Raw genomic sequence first — 21,849 nt, forward strand, 5'->3', positions numbered from 1 at the left:
CATTGCATCCCTGCTTGTTGTTTTTGACTACGTGGTCCTTGGGGGACGCAGCGTGGCAGTGCTAATGCAATACACTCCGCCAGCGTGTGTCAGAGGAGCGTTAGTCGTGTCCCTGGCAGATGCTGTGGCAGTAAGCGTGCGTGAGGCCGACACCGATTAGGCTGCGCCACGGGGCTCCCACCAGGCGTTTCCTAGGGCAGCCAGGGCTGCAGGGGTGGGCATGACAGCGGCGGCAGTGATTGCTGCTGATGGATGTTGGGGCTCTTCCCAGGATAAGTCCGGTCCAAGCTTAGATGCCAGCAGCTCCTGCTGTTTTAACATGAGTTTGATTAGACTGGCGCTACGGAGGATCACTAGACAGTGCCTGTGTGCCAGAGGCCATTGCTGACAGACAGGATAATAAGATCCCTTTCAGGGGCCAATCCAGAGGTATGATGAGCCGAGTTTTGCTGTCTGCTTCATCAGGCATCAGAGCACAGTGTGATTTGTTACGGAAGGCTCTGAGGGTCCTTGGCAGGCTTTTGTGTCACCTCTCTTGTGTGTAGTGTAAAGCAGGACTCGTTTGAGACAAACATCAGCTCCAAGCTGCTTACCACCTCCTGGAGGGGTTCCCATCTCCCTCCCAGCTCGTTTTCCTGTGTTGGGGGATGCAGCTGCCTTCAAACCTGTAGATCAGGAGTTTCCAGCCTGAAGGCTACACCTCTTGGTGGGGTGAGGAGCCTGGCAGATGCAATTCAATACATTAGGAGCTGGTGTCCTGAGCAGGCTGCAGGTTGGGCACTAGTCCTGGGAAAGGAGAAAGAATCAAGGTGGTGGCTGGCTTTCCCTTCCCGTTTGCTTTGCTCTCTGCTTCCCACTGCCCCGGCAGTACGGAGAGGAAGGTGTGCAGAGAGGAAGGTGGCTGATGAAAGTGTGTCCATGCCTTGCTGCACTCAGGCATCTCTCTGCTAGCGCAGGGCAGGGACGACCCAAGCAAAGCTGGAAGGATGAGACTCCGCTTCGGGGTACCACATACACGACCCCGCGGCGGGGTGAGGATCCTACCCTGGAGAAGGGAAAGGAGCCGTGAATGGCTGCGCTCTGGGGCTGGCTCTGAAACCGCCCAGCCAGGCGTGCTTGCACATAAGGCAGGTGAATGCAAACACTGCCTGGGGCGTCAGCTTCCCGGGGGTGGAGCCGCTCCGGCACAGGTGACTGAGCCCGAGGCCCTGGGGAGCACTGCTCCAAAACCAAGCCCAAAGCAACCGGCCTTCACCAGGACAGCGAGTTCACCTCCCTAAAAATTAAGCTATTGCCCTTGCTGCGGCCAGCACCACCAAGCAAGACTGGCCATGGCCAGCACGGACTGTCCGGGGAAGGAAGGCGTGGGAGGCAGGAGGAGGAATTTGGCTCTGCTGAGGAACAAGCTGTACATGGGGGAGAGGAGGAGGACAGAGCCTGTGGTGGACAGCACCACTGCCGCCGGGGACCACAGCACCTTGCGGAGGAGTCAGTCGGACAGGACAGAGTACAGCCAGAAGTTACAAGGTACCGGGAAAGCTTGCTTGGTGTTCCGCTGCCAGGGATGCTCTGGGACAGGGTGGTACCTTGACACCCTCCAGGCTGCAGCCTCGAGGTACAGAAGGGAATGGGAGTCCTCTGCTCCCATGTACTGACAGCTAGAGTGAGCACCCATGCTCCCTGCTCCCCAGGGTGTACAAGGTACCTGTAGGCTTTATGTTGGATTAGAAATTGCCTGTCCTCACACTGAAAATACAAAATCAGTAGAAATTCTTATGTGGCGCATTTACAGTCTGAAGATAAAGAAATGGTTGGTTATCATTCTGTGATTCTGTGTGCCAAGGCCTGATCTGGATCAAATTTTGGTGAGCTAGATATGCCTGGATAATGACATACAGATCCCAGACCTAATGTGCTGCTGATGTGCGATGATTGTATGCTTTTATGTCCTTCATTTCTCTCACTGGTGCTTGGATGTGAAGCAGCTTACTCCAGGGTGAGGGAACTGGTTTTGTTGGCACAGAACTTTTGAGTTCTTCATTCTTGGTAAGAAAACCCAGATCTGTTGGTGACCTAAACGGTCTGTCATGTATCACCAGGTCAGGCAAACGGTCATAATTTGCACTTGCTTCCGATGTGAATTATAAGAAAGGCTCTATGTTTTGTTGCCCCTCCTTTCTGTAGTACCCTGCTAAAATGTTTTCGAACAGACAGCCAGCAGAACTGTGGTTGGTATTAGCACAGAGAAAGACATGTAGGACAGGAACAAACCCTGCAGAAGGGACCCCCCCGACATGAGCGGGGCTGGGAAGCCGAGTCAGAGGCTGCAGGACCCCTATCACTGCTAGCAGCAGGCAATCGAGGCAAGCACAGGGACCAAGATGTCTTTACACCAGTGCCTACCTCAGTGTGCTAGCTCATTTGCGCAAGGGGAGGCACGGGTGAGACATCTCTTGAGGGCCCTTCCAGTCCTCTGTGCACTTTATATAGTTCTCTGAGCAGATACCAGGCAGTTTCCACTCCTCTCCCTCCCCTCCCCCGCCATTTCCAGTACCTCTGAAGTATACACTGAAAGCACAGCTGCGTGTGCTAGAAGTATCACTCCCGGAGTAAAAGCCTATAAACAAACAGAACCCCAAAACAAGCCAGCAAGCAGTCAGGCATAAAAGCATAAAAACTCCTGAGAATTCAGTTTCTGCCCTTGGATTTCTCTTAAGTTTTGCTGTTTTATACAGAATCCAAAATATTTTCCATAAAGAGTGAGAAAGGGAGTCTGCCACCCAGATCTCCAGGGTAATCAAGGTGGTTTGCTCTGTAAGTCTACAAACATGAACACAATAGCATTGTCAAGGGTGCAAACCTCTGCAAGTGTTTTTCACTTTAAAATTAAGGATTCATTAAAAGCACAAGAAAGCATTTTCATTGTTAATTATTATAGGAGATACATCTATTCAATACCTTATCTGGTGTGAATGGCCACGTAACACCTCCTGGCTTTGCTCTTTTTAAGAAAGGAAACAAGATGCAAAGTAACCATTATATTCTCAAAGAGCTTGGCAAGCACTAGTGCATCTATTTCAGCTCATCTTGGGAGATAACCAAGTGCCTGCAGCCCCTTTTCAGGAGGGGAAAATAAAGCGATTGCTATCAAACGTCAGGCTCATGGTACAAGCATGCATTCATCCAGAACTCAGCTCAGAAATACCTTAATCCAGCCATATATATTTTTTCCATACTTCTCCATCATCTGGATAGAAGCATCGCTTTTCTAAAGAGGGAAGAATGGGTTTAAGGAATATACATTCACTTGCACTTGTGGATGCAGAAATACTATTGGGGTCACTGTAAGAGCAAAAACATGGCTCCAGTGATATTTCTATACAGTGCTCTGCTCAATGTTCATTAGATTGTGCACGTATGTCCTTCCAAGAGGAATAATGAACTGCCTACTATCATTAAGCAAAGGCACAAGGTGGTATTTAGCAGCTCTATTTTCAAGCGTATCATCTGTAGCTGTCTAGCTGGTAGGAGTTGGGTCTCCCTTCTGCAGTGAAAATCTGTCAGTTGCACCTGTAAAAGTAAATGTATTAATATCCACGTATTGCATTAGTGTCGGGATCAGCCTCTGAATTAACCTAAAGCTTCCATTCTGCGGGTGCCTTATGTATTTTGAGGAGAAAAGTTTGCTTGATGTTTGCAAAATCAGGGCAGATTAAGATACGATGTTTCATGGGGATAGATGCTATCAACCAGAAAGGTCAGACCCGGAGAGGAAATTAAAATACAGTTCACTGTCAGGTTTTGGACAGATTGTTGGCTTTCTTTTTTATAATAATCATACACCAAACTTGTGTTTGGTGTGAAAAATGAGCTGCAGAAAATGGTGGGGTTCAAGGAGGAATCAGAAATAGCATTTGCATCGTTCAGCGAGACAACACATGCTTTGAAAACACTCCTTGTCATACCAATCTCTTACATATTATCTCCCTTGTAACGTTGGTTGTGAATGGGTCAGTTGCGTGGTTAAATGATTTGCTTGTGCTTCAGTTTAAAATGCAGGGGTGTCATACCTGTAATACACAGTGAGACTGATCACACCGCAGCCGCAAAGTTATTGCCTCAGAGCTCGTCTCTGAACCCCCAATTGCACGTTTTTTCTGTGTCTGCTGTAGTTATGAGAAACAACCAACACCAGAATTGATGCAGAAACCTACGAAATGACACAGCTTCCTGAAAAGTTGCTATCCTTTCCTATACAAAAGCCCAGTCAGAGGCAACTCATCCCCCTTCGCTCCGTGACAATCAGGGTGCCTTCCTCCATCCCATCCTCTTCCCTGCCCACAGAGCACCCGGCCTCTGCCTGCCCGGGCTGCCCATGCACACAGCGTCTCTGCACCTCCCGCCAGGAGCAAAGATCCCCCGCGCCTCTCCCCAGTTCCTTATTTGCTTTGCGCTGCACTTACTCATTAACTTTCCATGGATTACAATGCAGGTAATATCCTATTTCACTGCAAAATGTATTGATCTTTGGAGTGGCTGGTTTGCTGAAGTGCAGTAAGGAGCAAAAGTCCGCATTTATTTCCTGGAGTGCAGGAGATGGCTTGGTGGAAATACCTGCCCCGTGCTCTGTACCAAGAAATCACAACCTAACAAATACTCCTATTCTCTCCTGTGCAAATTTAAGTTCACAGGATCTAATTCTGTTAACTTGCACTGTGATAATGCTGGAGTAATTCCCGGGACTTAATTCAGTGGCAGCCAGGTTGGGACAAGTGAGCTCATCTGTTTGGAGCAGAATCCATTTTGTGCCACCATGTTTGCACAGCACTTAGCACAGTCAAGTCCTGCTGCGTGGCTTAGGACTCTCAGGAGTCACTGCTGCATGACTAGTAATGGCAGCCGAAGCAACCAAGGAAGCCTAGGACCCGAGGAGGTTTACGGATCCTTCTCTGAGCGTATTATGGGGATACCTGGTGGTGTGGGTCACAGCTCACAGTTCGTACAGCTAATCCATGACAACCTTGTGGCACGTGTGTCCCAGGGGAAGCGATTCAGATACGACCCTTCCTCCGTGGTTACTTTATTAACGTATTAGCTCAGTGCCACTGGAGTGGTATATTTATACCGGTATATGACACACTGAAAGGTTTATTTGTAAGTATTGGCGCTAACAATAAGGGCATTCTTCTGTCACCTGATGATAAGCTTTCTTCCTTTCCACTGTGGTCACATGGGATCTCTCTGTAGTCCTGTCAGCACACGTATAATTAAAGCAGTCTGCTGTCAAGGAATGGAAGAAAGAACCTGCGTGTTGAATGTAAATATTTTCTGTACTTTATGGAACAGAAAAATGATCAAAGATTGAATGACCTAATTGCAAGGAAGTCCCTGATGGAGATCGTATGAGCGAACCTGTTGCCCAGGAAGGCTGGTGCAAGGTCATTCTGGCCGGTGGTGTTCTCCTGTGCTCACAAAAGAGGCTTTTTGCCTGTCTGACTTGGAGCTGTAAGCGAGAAACCCGCTCCTGAACAATGCTGCTGTTACGTGCCCCTGCCAGTCAAAGAAAAAAAGGTGTTTTTCACAACCCTCTCCCAATCCTTTTGTAGTCTCATGCCCAAAGCAGAGGTCAGCAGGTCTGACTCTTGCCATGGTTGCACTGTATTGTGGCACTGCAATAACTCTGGTGCAAAACTGTAGAGACACCCCTGTGAGGTGTTCCCTCTCAAGGGGATCAGGACTAAAACTCCTTGTAAGTTCAAGTGTGATGTGCTTCTCCTGCACACAGTGGGACACTCCATCCTTTCCCATTTCAGGCTCCCTCACTCCCAAGGATCCCAGTGGAAACAGGAGCATAACGGGCAGGGCTGAGGCCGCGGTCCCAGGGGAGATGTGAGGGGCAAGAGGAAAGCTGCCACAGCAGCAGTGTCTGAACTTGGCCGCCTGCGTTTCGTTCCCAAATCCAGCTGATAAAAGCCGTGTACATTCCCGTGTGTAACAGCTAGGTTATCTGAGGGTACAGGCTATCTGAGGACTTGCTTTCACAGAGTAGTAATTTTATCCAGGGTGGTATGAGGCTCAGGTTTCACAATTGAAAACACAGTAATGCTGTGATTTGTTTGTTATACTTTGATAACTTATGCCTTTGCTGCTCCCTTGTGCCAGGCAAAATCCTCCTATGTGCACAGCGTGAGCGCAGATCTTGGCGTTCCTTTGGTGTTCCCCAAATGCTGCCTGTTACTCACTCTGTGCACTGACATAACTGTACTTGTTGCTGTATTCTGTGCCTTCATTTCCAGATGGAAAATGTTAGATGGGCAGAAACCTGGGTCCTGTCCCCAAGGTTCCACCCCCAATATCCAATCTGAGCATCTTGCCTGGGAGTAAGGGTGGACGTAGCAGACCTCTTGGAGCTGCTCACTCTCTAGGTGGGCAAGCTAGGGAAATCTGCACACAGAGATCTTGCAAGCCTGCTATGGCTGCCCCTTGGTGGCTTGCTGTGGATCCCCCAGCACCTACCTCTCCTGGGCCTAGAGGACAGCTGCTGCATTTGCATGTTGCATGCTCTGTTCCTCTGTGCTCTTGTTGCATTGCTGGATGTCTCCACCTGAGGGATATTGTTAGGCTTCAGGCTTGCAAGAAACTTTGTGTAAGACTTTGTCCCTGTCATCCCATAGTGACCCTATGTGCAACTAGAGCTGTGTACTTCAGTGCACATCTGGGAAAACAAAGTCATCACCTTCCTCTCCAAAGCAAAGTCTTCCTACAGATAACTGGCATCCCAAAGAAACAACTGCAAACATTACCTTCTCCTTTACATTTGTATTCCTTCTAAAAGTACTTTTTTGTAAACTGGTCTTAAGATGCAACTGTCCATAATAAACAATTCAACAGACAGTTCCTTCTTTTTTCCAAACCTGGCAACTCCAAGCCAAATCCTTTACTCTAAAGGCTAATCCTCAGCAATGTCTCTTCTTGCTAATACTCTCTCACCCTTCTGGGGCTGGTACACATTACCAGGTAGAAATGAGTCTGCTTATATTTCAGATATGCACTTGTTGTTTGTGCATTCTTTAAACTTTCACTTACTCCACAAGGATTTCAGCAAGCTACTACTGTTCTCAAACTGGTCAAAAGCAATCAGCTGAACATGAAATCACAGGTTCTGGCTATAATCATCACTTCAGGATCTTGCCGTTGCATTCTATAGAGACAGACATGCCTGAAATGAAAAAGTGAATGTGTTGAGTGAAAATGAAAAATTATATTATTTTTAACAAAAGGATACATTTATTAAAAAACATGTTTTCTGTAAGGAAACAGCATCTACCTGATATTTCTCACGGTTATTTCTTTCTGTTGAGAATAGTTGTTCTGTTCTGGCGTTATTATCTATCATGCAATAAGGATAATAGATGAGCCCTGACATAATTCAAGAATCAAATTTGATCAGGGCGATGTAATGACATAAGCTGAAAGAACAGCCTCTCGAGGGATTGTGGCTCCCAGCCTGAAGTGGGATACAGTGGCTTTACTTTGCTCACGTAATGCCCTCCCCCTGCCACCAGTATAAGAGATTAGAAAGTTCTTTTCCACAGCATCTTTTGTTTACTTTCAGGCTCCACCTAGTATCATAAGGGTGCTGCATCTGAGACAAAACAATGCTTCTGAGATCTTCCAGGATGTCTGGTCCTCTCTTCGCTGTCTCAGGAGTCACCCTGAACTCTCACATAGTCACACGCACGCAAACATTTTCACACCCAGTCTGAAGAAAAATGCTGATTTCTATACAGAACTGCAACGGAAATGGAATTTTCATGTGCCTCTGTGTGACTATTTAAGTGTGGTTACATACTCTTAAGTTTTTAGACCAAACAGTACCTGCTGTTTTAGCACATAAACAGCACACGAGGCAGCCTCAGTCTGCAACCCTAGCATGATTGCTCAGAGGGAGCCATGGAGTGATACTGGTACCAATTTAACTCTCCTCCTCACTGAAGTAAGGGCAAAATCTGTTTTGTCCAGCACACAGCACCATTGGCAGACTGGCTCAGCAGCAGTGTGAGCCCCTCTGCAGTCCCTGCTCTCACACTGGCAGGGACCCACTAGGGCAAGATTCAGCTTTAAGTTCTTTGGATAGACCAAGTATTGTGGAGAGGAGACACTGAGGCAGAGGTGCAGTCCCACAAGCAGCTATTTAAAACAATAACTGCGGTCACATCAGTGTCACTAGGAAACCTGAGGGGAGAAGGATTAATAACAAAACTGTCCTTTCTGAATACCAGTGGTCAGCATAATTGTAGAAGGGGTTGGGGATGATGATACATTGGATTTACAACATTTTACAGCCCTTAGCAGAAGATGGCTCAGAGCCCTCTCTCCTGGAAGCTGCTTGGTCCTCCCACAAGTCCAGCTCCAGGTTATCATCTACAGCCTTGTCTGCTGTTGTACGGGTGAGCTGCACGCTGCTCGACGCCCACTGGAGTGCCCACAACTTCCCCCTTGACAATCTCTTCAAACAGCTGCAACAGATCCAAATTGGTTATCAGCGAGCAAAGCATCAGATAGTGCTTGCTCTTGCCTCATTATACAGCACGCTCGCTACAAGAAGCTGACACGGAGGCGCAGCGGTCTGATCCTCAGCAGAGATCCCTGTCCTTTGCCACTGAGCAATAACAGCTCGTGCTGTCAAAGCTCGACCTGGGTAATGCAGAGATGAGTACGGCAATGACATGTCCGTCTTTGTTGGTGCTCTGCACCATCTTGTGGCTAGCAGAAAAACACCAGACTAGCCTCTGAAACAGTTTTGTGTGTGTGTGTGTTTCCTAACAAAAAATACAGGTTGTCAATGTACACAGGTAAAATGTAGTGCCCTTTGTATAGCTGATATGGATGTCTGGAGGCTGGCTTATGAACCAGCGAAAGGGAAAACCATCATTAAGGATAAGTAGGTTGTGTGCAAGCCCTGTTACATACATAAATTTCCTGTGTGTGGAAGACTCGCTTGTATTTCCATGTATGTGGAACAAAACAGATATTCAGGTCTTAAGTATAGGAAAATGTTAAAGATGGCCTTGATCCCAGTGTTCTCTTGTTGCAAGAAATATTTGTTATTGATCCTTAAAGGCTTTCCTGTGTTCTCCTGTAATTCCTTTGCCTCTTTCAGAGAAATCTTTTAAATCAGAATTACAGATTTCATTGTCATTACTAGTAATATTGCCTTCATTTGAGAGTCTGTCTTCTAGTACCTACAGCTCTCAGTCTCCCTTGAACAAACTCAACATTACATCATCGTACAGAGCAAAGGTTATTCTGGTGAAGCTTATTTATGGTAAACACAGCCTTTGTCTTCCCCAGCGACATGTTTTTTCCCTTACTCCAAATCATAATAGATGTCAGACTGAGACTGTGTTTTCAGAGGAGTAGAAGGGCATCGGCTACCCTTGAATTCCAGTGTGACAAGGATCAGACTCTCCTGTGCTCCATGGAAAATTTCTGCCCACATACATCACATCGAAGCTGGGGGAGGTGGTGATGGTTTATTCCATTATTACCAAACAGATGGTTTCCTTCGCCAAACCTGCATCTACTTTTGGAGGAGGGAGGTGGGATGACACACTGTCTGATTTGGGATTGCCATTTCTTATGCTTCTTTTCCTCTTCCCCAAGGTGATTTTGGAGTTTCCAGCAACTGCTGGTAATGTTCACCCACAATCACGCAGGGCAAGCTGGGTGAGCACATGGGATCACGATGCTCCTCAAAATTCTCCCTCTTTTAAACAGAAAAAATGGCCCCACAGGCGGGGTCCTCAACCCCTGCCGCTTCACCACAGGAGGACGAAGAACAAGTCAGCAGGCGCATGATGGCCAAGAGGGTGAAAATCATCACGGAACTCATGCAGACAGAGAAAGACTATATCAGCGACCTGGATCTCTGCATCAAGGAAGTGATTCAGCCCCTGAGAAACAAGCAGGTGAGCGCCGGGGGCAGAGGACAAGCGGTGACAGTCAAGGTCTCAACTCACTTTCTCCTTGCAGATAACATGAGCAGAAGTGTCGAGGTGCCAGGAGTGGGTTTGGAGCCAGGTTTCCTGAAAGGGCCATGCCAGGTTTCTAGTGAGCAGAGCGTGAAGTCAGAAAGGCTCCTGCACTTGCACAAAGCCTGCATCAAGCTACTTGCCCAGAGGGAAATTGGGATGCTATATCCCTGTTTGTGGGCTGCAACAGCAGCTCCCGCCTCTCCATACTGCTTGGTAATCATAACCCCTGGTACTTGCCCCTACAGACCTTTACTGGCGCCTCCAAAAGCCAATAAAACCCAATAAACCTAAGTATTTTCCATGATAACAACCTGGAATGGCATAAACTTCCACATCAAGGTTAAATTCTGTCATAAAGATAACTTAATCCAGCCATTTAGACAGGAGAGATATACCTGTGGTGGAGAAATACCATGCCTGACAGCCCAGTGAGCACTTCAGAAATTTGCATTCTATACAGAAAAGGTAAATTTAAGAAGGAAGTCTCATAAACCATCTTGCAGGCAAAAGATCTTATTAGGCCAATGATACCCATTTTCTTTTTCAGCTGAGACTTCAAAGAGCACCATTTCCTTAACAGTATTTCAATTTGTAGAAAAATTATGCAGCCACAAGCTGAGAATAGAAGAGGTTGTCCAGAGAAAGATTCGTATTTGTGGGGCCTGCAACACAGCGTTCACAGATGCTGCACAAATGACATCTGCTGCTAATGCAGGAAAAAGCCTAATTTTAAACAGACCTTGAACTCAGCATTTGGTATGTAGGGCTCCTTATGAAACTGGTGGCAAAATACAGGTGCAAGGGTCAAAGTGTTGTTAGATGACATTGGCACCGCCTCTTTGGGAAATTCTGTGGCCAGCTGAAGCCTGTGCTGTTGCAGCCCCTCAAGACCTTTTTTCTTTCTTAAACTCTGTCAGAGTTTGTTCCAACCTGTTTTCGAAAAGCTGGCATCTCCTGGCATAACTTTAAGGAGTTCTTGACTTCCTCCTCCTTCTCACTGACATCCACTTAGAAATAGTCTCCACTTGGCTTCCTCCTCAGCCTGGCCAGCACTGAGCAAGAGTATTCCCTGGCTGAGCTTGCTGAGATTTTTTGACAAGTGTGCTGTGTTTCTCTGCTCTTTTCCAGCCAAATGAAAACATACATTTTGATTCTGCCCTTTGTCACTGTATTAATGTGTGCAAGTGTCCAGGCACAGCGTAGTTCCAAACACTATGTAGGCATTGTGCTGAAGCCTAGGTCAAAAGTCCTGTGCTAGAAGTACACAGGAAAAGTAATTTAGATATTATAACTGTCTTAATAACCTCTGCGTTTTTGAAAGGCTTTCAAGAATGTGATATGGTTTTAAGGCTAGTTCTTGGATAAACTACTGTATTGAAAACTGACCTAGCAGTGAATCTGGTTCATATTTCCGAAAGGATAAAGCATGTTTTAGCCCTTATAACACTTACAAAGAAATTAACTGCATTAGTACTTAAAATATATTCCTGACTCTGTTACAATAGCATGCAGTTTGATCCTTCTGGCATCTGGTAAGCTGCTATGTAAGTCAGCAATTCTGCTTCTAATGGAGAGATATGTTCAGAGGGCATCTATATGGATGTCAAAATCATTCTTGCTTTTGTTCTTAGTATTAGCACATTACCACTGGCTATCTCCAATTGTCCCAGAATATTAACTATTGCCCAGCTGTGCAAGGAAATAAGTAGCTGCTGCATGAAAAGTGTCTGAGAAATTTTTCCCTTGCTCTAACATAAATAGGGACACAAAACCAAATCTTCTGTTGGTGTTAATTGATGCAGTTCACTGAAGTCCATGTTGTGCACCCAGGCTCTGTAGGAAGCTCTTATGTCATAGTAATACCCAGAATTGTAAATGTGTTTGTTTTAGTGGAAATTATATGATCTTTATTGGGGTTTTTTGATTTATAGAGCAACTAATTTACAATGGTACCACCATCTGGAAGTCTTTGTACCTGGATGCTGAAACCAAAGCGCCAAGGTCTCAGATTATGTAGCAGCCTCTGTTAGCAATGGGGGAATCAGACCCACTGTCAACTACGCTTTTCCTCAGGGGGAAAGTAAACAAACATTTTAAAGCCAGCTAAGGATCTTTTCTTTATTCAGATGATAATATTTATTTCCTTCTTAGGTAAACACCTTCAGATTAGGAATAGTTCAAAATAAGGTTAAAAGCATTTGATAACAAGCCCTTTGTTAACTGCACTGACCATATTATACTAACCTAAAAACTGTATATACGTCCTTGAAGTCACAAGGAGGATGTTTACATGAGCTTTTGCAAAAGTGGTGCTTCCTGGAGTGTTGAATAGTCAGGCCATAGCAAGAGAAGGTCTGTAATACACAATGTCCTTCTTTATCCTTCATCAGTAGCCACTTAATATTTGTATTCCATTAGATTGCTCGCTTTGACGTGGATGGCTTGTTTAGCAACATTGAATTGGTCCATCAAGTATCGGCCAAACTGCTGTCATTGTTGGAAGAAGCCACGACAGATGTGGAACCACCCATGCAAATAATCGGTATGTTTACTGTCCTCTTGAGTTCTGCAAAGCTACAAGAAAGAATAAACATAACATTCTCCTGTCCTCTACCCCCATCAGACTTAACTGGTACCACTCCCAGAGGCTAATGTGCTATGAGCTGTCTGTAATGACACCGGACGAACAACATGGGAAAACTGTCCAGTTGCTCTGATGTACTTATATGATCATGATGCTCTTTTTCCATCTATGTGGATGTTAAGGGGAGGGAAGGAAGGGAAAGAAGGGAGGAAGGGAATGAAAGGAAAAAAGGAGAGAAGAGGAGAGGAGAGAGAAGAGAGGAGAGGGAAGAGAGGAGAGGAAAAGAAGGTTTAACATAAGTAAAAACTGCAGTGCTGAGCTATGCCATATACTTATAATAACCTTTTCATCTTATTTGACATTGCCTACCTAACTGCTCAGGCTTACACCGATTCTTATTTTGCATGCTCATAATTGTACCATTCAAAAAAAGCATTAAAAGTTACTGAAATAATAACAGCCCAACACCCCTACCCCCTCCAACATTGTAAACATCTCTACTGACAATGCAATTAATCTGAGGTGGCTGAGGCCTAACAGGGACGTGGGGTGTAATGGCAAGAGAGCTGTACCTGAGAAGCTGTTTGTGGGACTGTGTGCAGCAATGCCTGCAGGGATCGTGGCTGTTCTCAGCAAATGAATTGCCCCCACGTATGTCACAACAGCCACACGTTCTGCAGGTCAGGTCATGAACGCTAAGACTGTGATCTGCTCACCTGACATTCTGGCACAGATAGAGATTTAACAAGTTACTACTCATCTGCTCTCCTGTAACTGCTTCTTCAGTTCCCCTTAAGGGATCAGGTGAGAATTCTTCATTTGCTTCAGTGCAAAGTCAGCCACCTTAGTTTAAAAAAACTTCCAGCCATGATTTAGAGGTCAGAGAGATTCCTTCTTCCCTAAACTGACCACTCCACAGGTGACATGTTATAGAAAGGATCCCTCTTCTTGCAAATAACAGGGTAAAAACTTACCAGGTGCCATTTGACTGAGAAACATGACACTAAAGCATATGAGGCTTGGGAAAAGTATTAATCCTAGCACGTCTTAATCTGGTTTGCCAAGGCAACAGCTTAACGTAGTTTGATGCAACTGTGTTGTTTGGCAGTGTTTCAGTAAAAGTGCATCATGATGAGTCATGCCCTTAATAAGCAATGTTCTATTCTAGCAGGAAGTGCCTTTCTCACAGCCAAGAGAATCATCCTTTTAGTTCCCTGCCACATCCAGAAGTAAAGACAAACAATTCCATCCATCTATTAGGGTGTATTTCTCCAGAATCAGACAAAGAACCATGAAAATGTATGGGATGGTGGATCACAAAGTTGACTAAATCATTTTGGAGAATAAGTTGGCAAGTAAGGTATGAGATGTTCTTCCAAAGGCTGAGACAAGAGGAGAATAATTGCATCACTATAAGCAGAAAGTTAGTAAGCTTGTCATCCTTTAAAAGTACAGCAACGGGATAATTTTGTCTTCAGGAACTTCATAATCAGTATAAAAGTTGTTAAAGCCAGTCTACAGAAAAAGCAAGCTGAGAATCCGTTTGACACACCGATCACATTCTATCATGTCTATGATATTTAATAGTTTTTCATTGAATTATCTTACTTGGGAAGGCAGCCCGGTCATGGTGAGGTTGAGGAGAACTGCTAATTCTTTGTTTTGAAACCAAAACAAAGTGGTTGCTCGAATTCACTTCTAGTTTTTTCTTGTGTTCTCCATACCTTATGCTATGTTCCCACTGACAAGTATTAATGTCCAGTTGTAGCAAACCTGTAGAGTGAAACAGTTGGTGCTATAGACCTGGGATCCAGACTACCTGTCAAGAGGTCTTACTTCAGATTGACTGTAGCCTGTTCCTGTACGCTGAGAGATGCCCTTTATAGCTGGAGTGCAGAAGATGTGTCCTTGAAGTGTGTCTTCCGGTAATTACCGTCCGCAGAGAGATCCAGTTTGTGTGTTGTGACAGCTCCACCACACAGGCAAGGAATGGGAGATGAGGACTACTGAGAGATTGGCTTCAAAAGCCCTTCTCCTAACTAACCTGAGTTAAAATGCTCATGTAGAAGGACCTTTTGTGGTGCTTGATCTGATGCTACATGCCACTGAGGTTAAATAACCTTTCTAGTTCTCTCCTTTATTTTTTCTCCTCTCTGTTCTGGATACTGTGTATGGAGGAATATGAAGACTTAGTACCCTTAGCCTGGCTTTAGCTATTAGACCCCTTCCTTCCTCTCTCTCTTACTGCTGTCCACACAGGAAGCAGCACTAACAGCCACACAGGGAAACTAATTCTGTCACTCAAGCCTTCTTCCTAGGATTTGCTCTTAGAGACTGACCACCACCACACTTAAGACATATCAGGTAGATTTGCTTCTAACAGAGTGTGCAAAAGACTCCATATTTTTAAAGCTGTGCCCAAATACAATGTGGTTTTGGTCCATAAAGCAAGCTCCTGCAGTGATGTGCCTGAAGCTCATCTGATTCATTCCATATGGCTCAGAACCAAGAAGGGCTTTAGATTTAAGAAATCAGTCTGCTTTTAAAAGGCCCTACCCGTGAAATCAGCACATAATTTTTCTCATCATTGAGCATCAACGGAAGTATCTGTCATTGTGGCACAATACATCAGTGAACGAATCTTGCTCATCTTTTTCATTCTGGAGAAGGGAATGGTAATTTCCAGCCTCTAGTAGATACTGAAACGAGCTGTCAGTCTACAGCTTGCATTTTTGCTACTGAAAACGTCACCTCATTTGAGGGCTTAGCATAGTACAGGCCATGCTAAGCACCTGGAACTCTGCTTAAACTTAGTGGAAACTGTGAGAGCTCAGCATCTCTGAGAATCAGGGGCCAAGGGAGCAGGATCACAAGAAAGCTTGTTAAGCTTTCCCCTTACCCCGCTGGCTAATAAAGGCCTGTACAGAGAGTTCATGGGTAAGCCCGGATGCAGTGTGCGTTGGTTGCCATCAGCATTAGCTTTAAGCACAAGAGAGAGCAGGCAGACAGCTAAAGAGCATTTAAGCACAGGATGCTGGTGCCTTTCCGACGGTGGCCTCGCAGTAACTGAAATGAACTCGCGTGGTCTTAGCTCCGTCATTGCTATTCCCTTGTTCGCACCTTGAAACCAACCCGCATTAGACAGCCCAGTTAACCTTCGCTGCTAGGGGAAAAAACCCAGAGCTGTGTTACTGTGGTAACTGAATCGTTTTTCACTTTAAGACGGAGCGGTTCAATGCGATGTATTATGAAACAGCCCGCTCCGGTCAGGATGAAACACGCCGGATGCCTGACAGCTTGGCGCTCGCTCTGTGAATGAACAGAGAGCTCCCAATTAATGGGGTGTTTGGCTTTTAACTTTAATAATCATTGCTGTAACTGAACAGGAATGTTTGTAAAACATTGGACTGATTGCCACATAGAGGTAATTTTCAGTAAATGCCTGAGACAGGAGTTTTCACCGCTGCTGTTGTTTATTATGTGCGCTTCCAAGGGGGTTGATCAGGGCACTGCTGCAAAGGGGTGTAAGAACCCAATTAATATCTCGGCAGAAAAGATGAAGCGTGCCTTCCCCACTCAGATAGTATTTCCTACATACACAGAAACTGACACAGGAGTTTTAGGCTGAGAGAATTAGGCAGCAGTATGAATTGGGAAATGGGTGCAGGACTACATTAGTGCCTCTAAAATTCCCAACTGTTCTTTGTGGGGGAAATGGTGGTGTGGAGTACTGGAAATCAAAGTGTTTTCCCCCTTCAGTTGTAGATAAACCTAGATGCTATATAAAAATGGCTGTAATACACAGTGGTTTTATTTAATTAGGGGAGGGGTGGAGGTTGTTTTTCTGTCATGCGAAGAAAAATCTCTATTCTAGGCCATAACAATTGCCATTTCAGGATTTTGCAAAACAGATAAAAGTGAAATGGCTAATGGGAAATAGAGTCGTTATTCCTGTTATAACCCATTTAAGTTCATATTCAGTTGGAAAAAAAAAAAAGGGCAAAAGGAAAATTAACAGGCTTACATTCATCTCTCCTGCCAGTCCACGACACAAAAATGGTCTCCCCTTAACAGTTAAGCTCTCCTGTGAGGTTTCCACTGAAGGGGCATTAAGCTAGGGCAGTGAATTAGGGGGATTGTGCATGAAGGGGCGCGAGGCATAGAGATTTCATGCCTTTTCCTGAGGGAATTTTTGTGCATTAACACTGATATAATGGTGCCTGGGTATGACAAAGATGAGCAGCTGAGAAATACATGTAATAAATAATGCACATAAACACGCAAGATCATTTCTGAGGGAAGTAAAGTAGAAGCCAGCCTTTTTAGCTCACGGCTAATGTGGTGGAATAATAAAACTCCTTCTGAGATGCCGTTGTCTGGCTTGACATGCTTTGTTTTTCTCCTTAACAGGGGAAGTGTTCTTGCAGATTAAAGGCCCACTAGAAGACACATATAAAATCTACTGCTATCGCCACGATGATGCACACACCATGCTGGAATCCTATGAAAAGGATGAAGAACTGAAGCAGCATTTAAGACACTGTGTACAGTCCTTAAAGTAAGATCTTTTCAAATGATGATTTCCGTCCATAGTCAGTTGCCTGGCAGGGAGCATTTTAAATGGATGTAGATGAAAGGTCCCCTGTAAATCTGGAGTTTTATGAGGCTTGCTGGGAGCTCTGGCTTATGCTGCTTTCATGAAAAGATGACAAGCCAGGGGCCATGATTAGATTTCTTTCTCTCTAAGATGGCCAAAAATAGCGCAAGAAAGGTTGCTCTTCCCTTAGCTTCAGTGCCCCATACTGGCAAAAAAATGCTGCATCATGTCATGGGCTATTGGGAACACCTTGCCCTGGGAAACATGTTGCCCCCTTCTTCAGCAATTCTGTTGCTTGAATTAAAATAGCCTGTAATGGCATTATTCACACATACTGGGCCCCTTTTGCAAAGCCTCAGAGATCTGCAGCACCTGGGCGGTGCTGGGCCCACCATGATGGGGGTGTCTGAGAGTTATCAGCCTTGGAGTGAGCTGTCAGGTCTCACCAGTGGAAAGTGCTTTGTGTCATCACCTCCAGTGCCAGCCCCTCAGGGAAACATGTCATAAACTGGGGGATACAGTAGAATAATGGATACATCTTTCCTCCAGCGTGGCTTCCTCCAGCAGCCAGTTGCAGGAATGAGCTTATCCACTCCATGGAGAGTCCTTCTCTTCCCACTCATAAGTCCTCTTGACCCCTCCCTTTCCTGAAAGGTCACACAGAGCTGTAAGGAGGGAACAGACCATGGTCTTCCAGATCAGAGGCCTACCTCCAGCTCTGGGAAAGGTTCATGCTGCGTAGGAGACATGTAAGGCTGTCACAAATAACGGAGTGTACAGCACCAACAGATATTTCAACCACACCCCAGTTAATGAGCGGTCCACAGAGGTGTGTTAAGACTTAGGAAATGGGAAGTGTGTCCAAGTGAAATCTGGAAAGAGTGGTAGAACAAAATATTAACAACAGTAAAAGAGAAATGTTCCCTTTGAAGACAGGTTATGTTGAAAATAAGGCTTATTTTGTGCAACATGTCCAGTTATTAAATATGTAACTAAGTGTATGTGCAGGGTAGCTTTAGCTACCCTGAAAGTTGACAGAAATAGATTTTCATATCATCTCAGGCTTTCAGTCAAATGGATGGCCAAGTACCTCCCTTAAGGGGGTGTTTTTCTTGCTGATGCCTACAATATTCTTTTCCGGCTAATCAAGAGAAGCCGCTACTGTCATTCACTCGTCCCTGCTGCTGAGGCAAAGGGACATGGAAGGAAATAAAGACAAAAGGTAGTGTCCACGTACATGCTAGGGTGGATGCCACCACCTGAATTCCAGAGCCAGCAAGAGGAGCTCCTGGTCCAACATCACAGCTGGGATTTGTGAAGAGAAAAGATACCTTGTGCTGAGCCATTGTAGCCTTTGCTAGCAGGAAGTAACAGACAAAGCCTTCCTCACAACAAAGCTTTGTTTTGTCTGTTCTTCCCCTGATTAGCCTTTGAACAGGAACCAGTGAAGGAAAGCACTGGTTCATGCATACTACGGTGTGGTTTTTCCCATTGCCTAAGGATTGCAGCCAATTCAAATATAAAACCTGAACGTGCAGACTCAAATGCAGAGCTGTGGTCACCTGAACCTGTCACTACTGACTGGAGAATACTTGCCCTAGGAAGAAAATTATTCAGCATTTTCACAAAATGAGTTATAGGCTGTGACCACTGTGAGATGTAACAAACACAGGGGCAGATGAGAATTATTCTTGAAAAATGTTTACTTCTTAAAAAATTGGGTTTTGCCTTGGAAAGAATGCTGTTTCATTTATAAAAAAATAAAGTGGGCAAACATTACTAGGGGCTTCAGTTCCTCAGCTGAGAAATATCTGCCATGTGAGAAACAACTTCGATATCAGGAGCAATCTGAGAGAGGCACTCTGCACATCTGTACAGACAAATCAGATTTAATTAGCCATGCTGAGATTCCTATTACTCCTGTTGACTGACAAGGGGAAATTCCACCCCAAAATGTAGGTGTGTGCCTTGGAGATGTGCAAATCCAAATGTTTTGAGAGTCCTGTGTCTCATCAGCACTTATGCAAACTGGGGCTGTTGTGTGCTAGCTTAGCCAAAGGAATGCAGCTGGCAAAACTGAAAGGATGCTGGCAGCTACCTGCTCTGCTTTCAGCCTGAAGTAGCTTGGTCAACTGTTACAGGGACAGAGGGTTGGCATGAGCATGCAAAGTGCTGACAGGGCAGAAGCAATGAAAGCACCAGCTTCCAGATGCTCAGTTAGGCACCGGTGGGCAAGGAGATGAGTGCAGGCAGTCAGGAAGTGCTGGCTGATGGTGGGGTTGTCAGGAATACCTAACACAGAGTTGGAGCTACGTTTTGGTTCCCTTGCATTTGAGTGAATTCATACCCTAACAAAAATGTGCTATGCTCATGTTTGCATGTTTCCAAACCACAACTGTAGGTACTGGCTGCTTGCAGCACATGTATCAAGACCATCTTACTCTGAAGTTGAAGTGTAGCCTACAAAACCCACAACAGCTTCATTGATTCTACATCCTAAAAGGCTGAAATATATTCTTTCTCATTTAGAAATGCATTTAAACGGAGTAGATGGGAATGTATGTAAAGTGTAAATATAACATCCTTAATTTGACTTTTTGTGTTAAGGATTGGTATTCATTGTTAGTACAGTGACCCAAACTTCCTTCTCTAACAGTGTTAGGACCAGACTGGGTCTTATAGCCAAAGCCAGGTTTCTGACAATCCTTTCTCATTTGGGGCTGTCCTTTCAAAATGATATAGGGCTAGATTCACCAGTACCCTCTGGCTGTTTTGTGCAGTCCTGCTGGCACACAGCAGCCATAAACCTAAGATAAGCTGCCAGTTATGGCTGCGCTGTGTCACTGAAGTATATCTGAGAATTTGGCCCCTGATCTGTATAAATCCTTTTAGGAGGAATCTAATATATGTTTTGTTTTCTTCTCTTTTGCAGAAAGATATATGAGGAAGAGTAAGTACTATACCTTTCTTACATGTAAAAGAATATTTAAAATACCTTTAATTTTTCTTCAGAATGCTTAAAACTACTTGTGGAAATTTTAAGAACACAAACCATTTGTGTCAGTGTAACCCATAGATTTCTCCAAGACATATGTGATAAAGACTCTCAGCTTTAATTTACCTAAGCCTGTCTAGTTTTCTAATTACCACTGCACTACCTTTCCAATACCTTTCAAAACTTGTGGTTTATGAAGCTACTTAATTTGGTTGCTGATTCATTTGGAGCCCTTTATCCCCCTGATGTCCTACAGATTCGCTTAAGAGAGCTCTGAGGTCCTCAGGAGCAGCATAGTGCCAGTCTTTGAAATTAAGGTGCTCTGAAAGCACTGTGCATAGGCTTCTGTAGACCTGCTACAATACAGGACAGGTTCACAAGTAAAGCTATTTTTAAGGTGACAACCGCCCTGGTAGCCCTATATGAAAAGTCTTCCTTAGGATCTTCCCTCTGACAGTGTCTGGAAGACCATTAGGAAAGAACAAGGTCACTGTGGCACTTTGCCACAATACTCAGCTGGCCACCAATAACCTGTGGACTTCTGTGCCAAATGTGACATCTTCAGAAAGCTGCAAAGAAGAGTTTATCACAGCTGCAGTCTCTGGACATCCAGCAGGTTGGGATCATTGAAATGCAGCATCTCCTGAAGTCACCTGCAGGAAGAGGTCAGAGGAGGGGTTAGCTGAACTGAAAAAAATGATTGCAACCCCAAGCAGAAATGTTAACAGAGAAAAGAAGAGCAAGCCTGCTCTGCGTTGGCAGGAGAGGAACACCTGCAAAGCCAGAGAATTTGTTAATCAGACAGTCAATTGCACATCATGAATACGATCAGTGTAAATTGCACTTTGAAAGATTTGCATGTTGAAATTCTACAGTTGAAGTTTTTCAGGCTTTAGTCTATGCTAGGAAATAGTTTTTCTGCATTTTGTTCTGCTAAGGGGCATGCTTGTGTACTCCTGTATCCCCAGAGCAGGGTTCCAAGAGGAACAAAATATCCAGAGAGTTACAATAAGATCGGGTGAGACAGCAGCACATCTAGAGATAGTACAGGCCTGGCTGCTCTGCCTTGTGTAACTGTAACCCTATCAGAAATGAATGCCTAAGTTTCTCCCTCAAACAGTTTCCATTGGTGTGTGGGATATAACTCATACTCTGAGCTTAAACTGGCTCGTACAAAGCTGAGCAGAGTGTGATGAGCCAGGTTTAGCTGCAGGACCATCCCTTAGCTTGGCTACCTTGCACGTTGTGGTGGCATTTGCCTTCCCTGCTGACCAGCATGGTACTCAGAAGTGCCATTGCCTGCAACTCAGTGTAGAGGTTCCAGAGTCTTGGCAGCCCTTGGGCAGGACTGTGCCCAAAAATATGGTTAACGTTGAACTGCAAAATACAGCATAACTCACCCGAATGGTCTGTGATGTTGCTGCTCTCAGATTGCTTTTCATTCAAGCATGATCAAGAAAACAATTACATAAATACCAGACAGTGCTGCCCTTTGCTAGCAGCTCGATAGGTTAAATTCTGCTCGGCTTAAACGACTGTGCAGCCTCAGTGAATTCCCTGGGTTTGCATGGGAGTCTTAAGGTGCAGTGAATTATTTGCCCTGCATGTCTTGTACTAAAACGCACTCACACACAGC

General features: G+C 45.0%; 1 protein-coding gene across 1 annotated transcript in view; it reads left to right on the forward strand.

Moving 5' to 3' along the window:
* Positions 1–1,331: 1,331 nt before the first annotated feature.
* ARHGEF38 (Rho guanine nucleotide exchange factor 38) overlaps positions 1,332–21,849 on the forward strand; it is a gene marked incomplete at both ends in the record, with an annotated part of 34,993 nt that continues 14,475 nt past the window's right edge. The window contains 5 exons of the mRNA XM_084263745.1: positions 1,332–1,527; positions 9,781–9,971; positions 12,456–12,579; positions 17,032–17,179; positions 20,151–20,168. Coding sequence (XP_084119871.1) covers positions 1,332–1,527; positions 9,781–9,971; positions 12,456–12,579; positions 17,032–17,179; positions 20,151–20,168 — 677 coding nt within the window. The remainder of the gene's footprint in view (positions 1,528–9,780; positions 9,972–12,455; positions 12,580–17,031; positions 17,180–20,150; positions 20,169–21,849) is intronic.

This window comes from Gallinula chloropus, assembly GCF_964237585.1.
Source record: "Gallinula chloropus genome assembly, chromosome: 4".
NCBI classification, from domain to species: Eukaryota; Metazoa; Chordata; class Aves; order Gruiformes; family Rallidae; genus Gallinula; species Gallinula chloropus.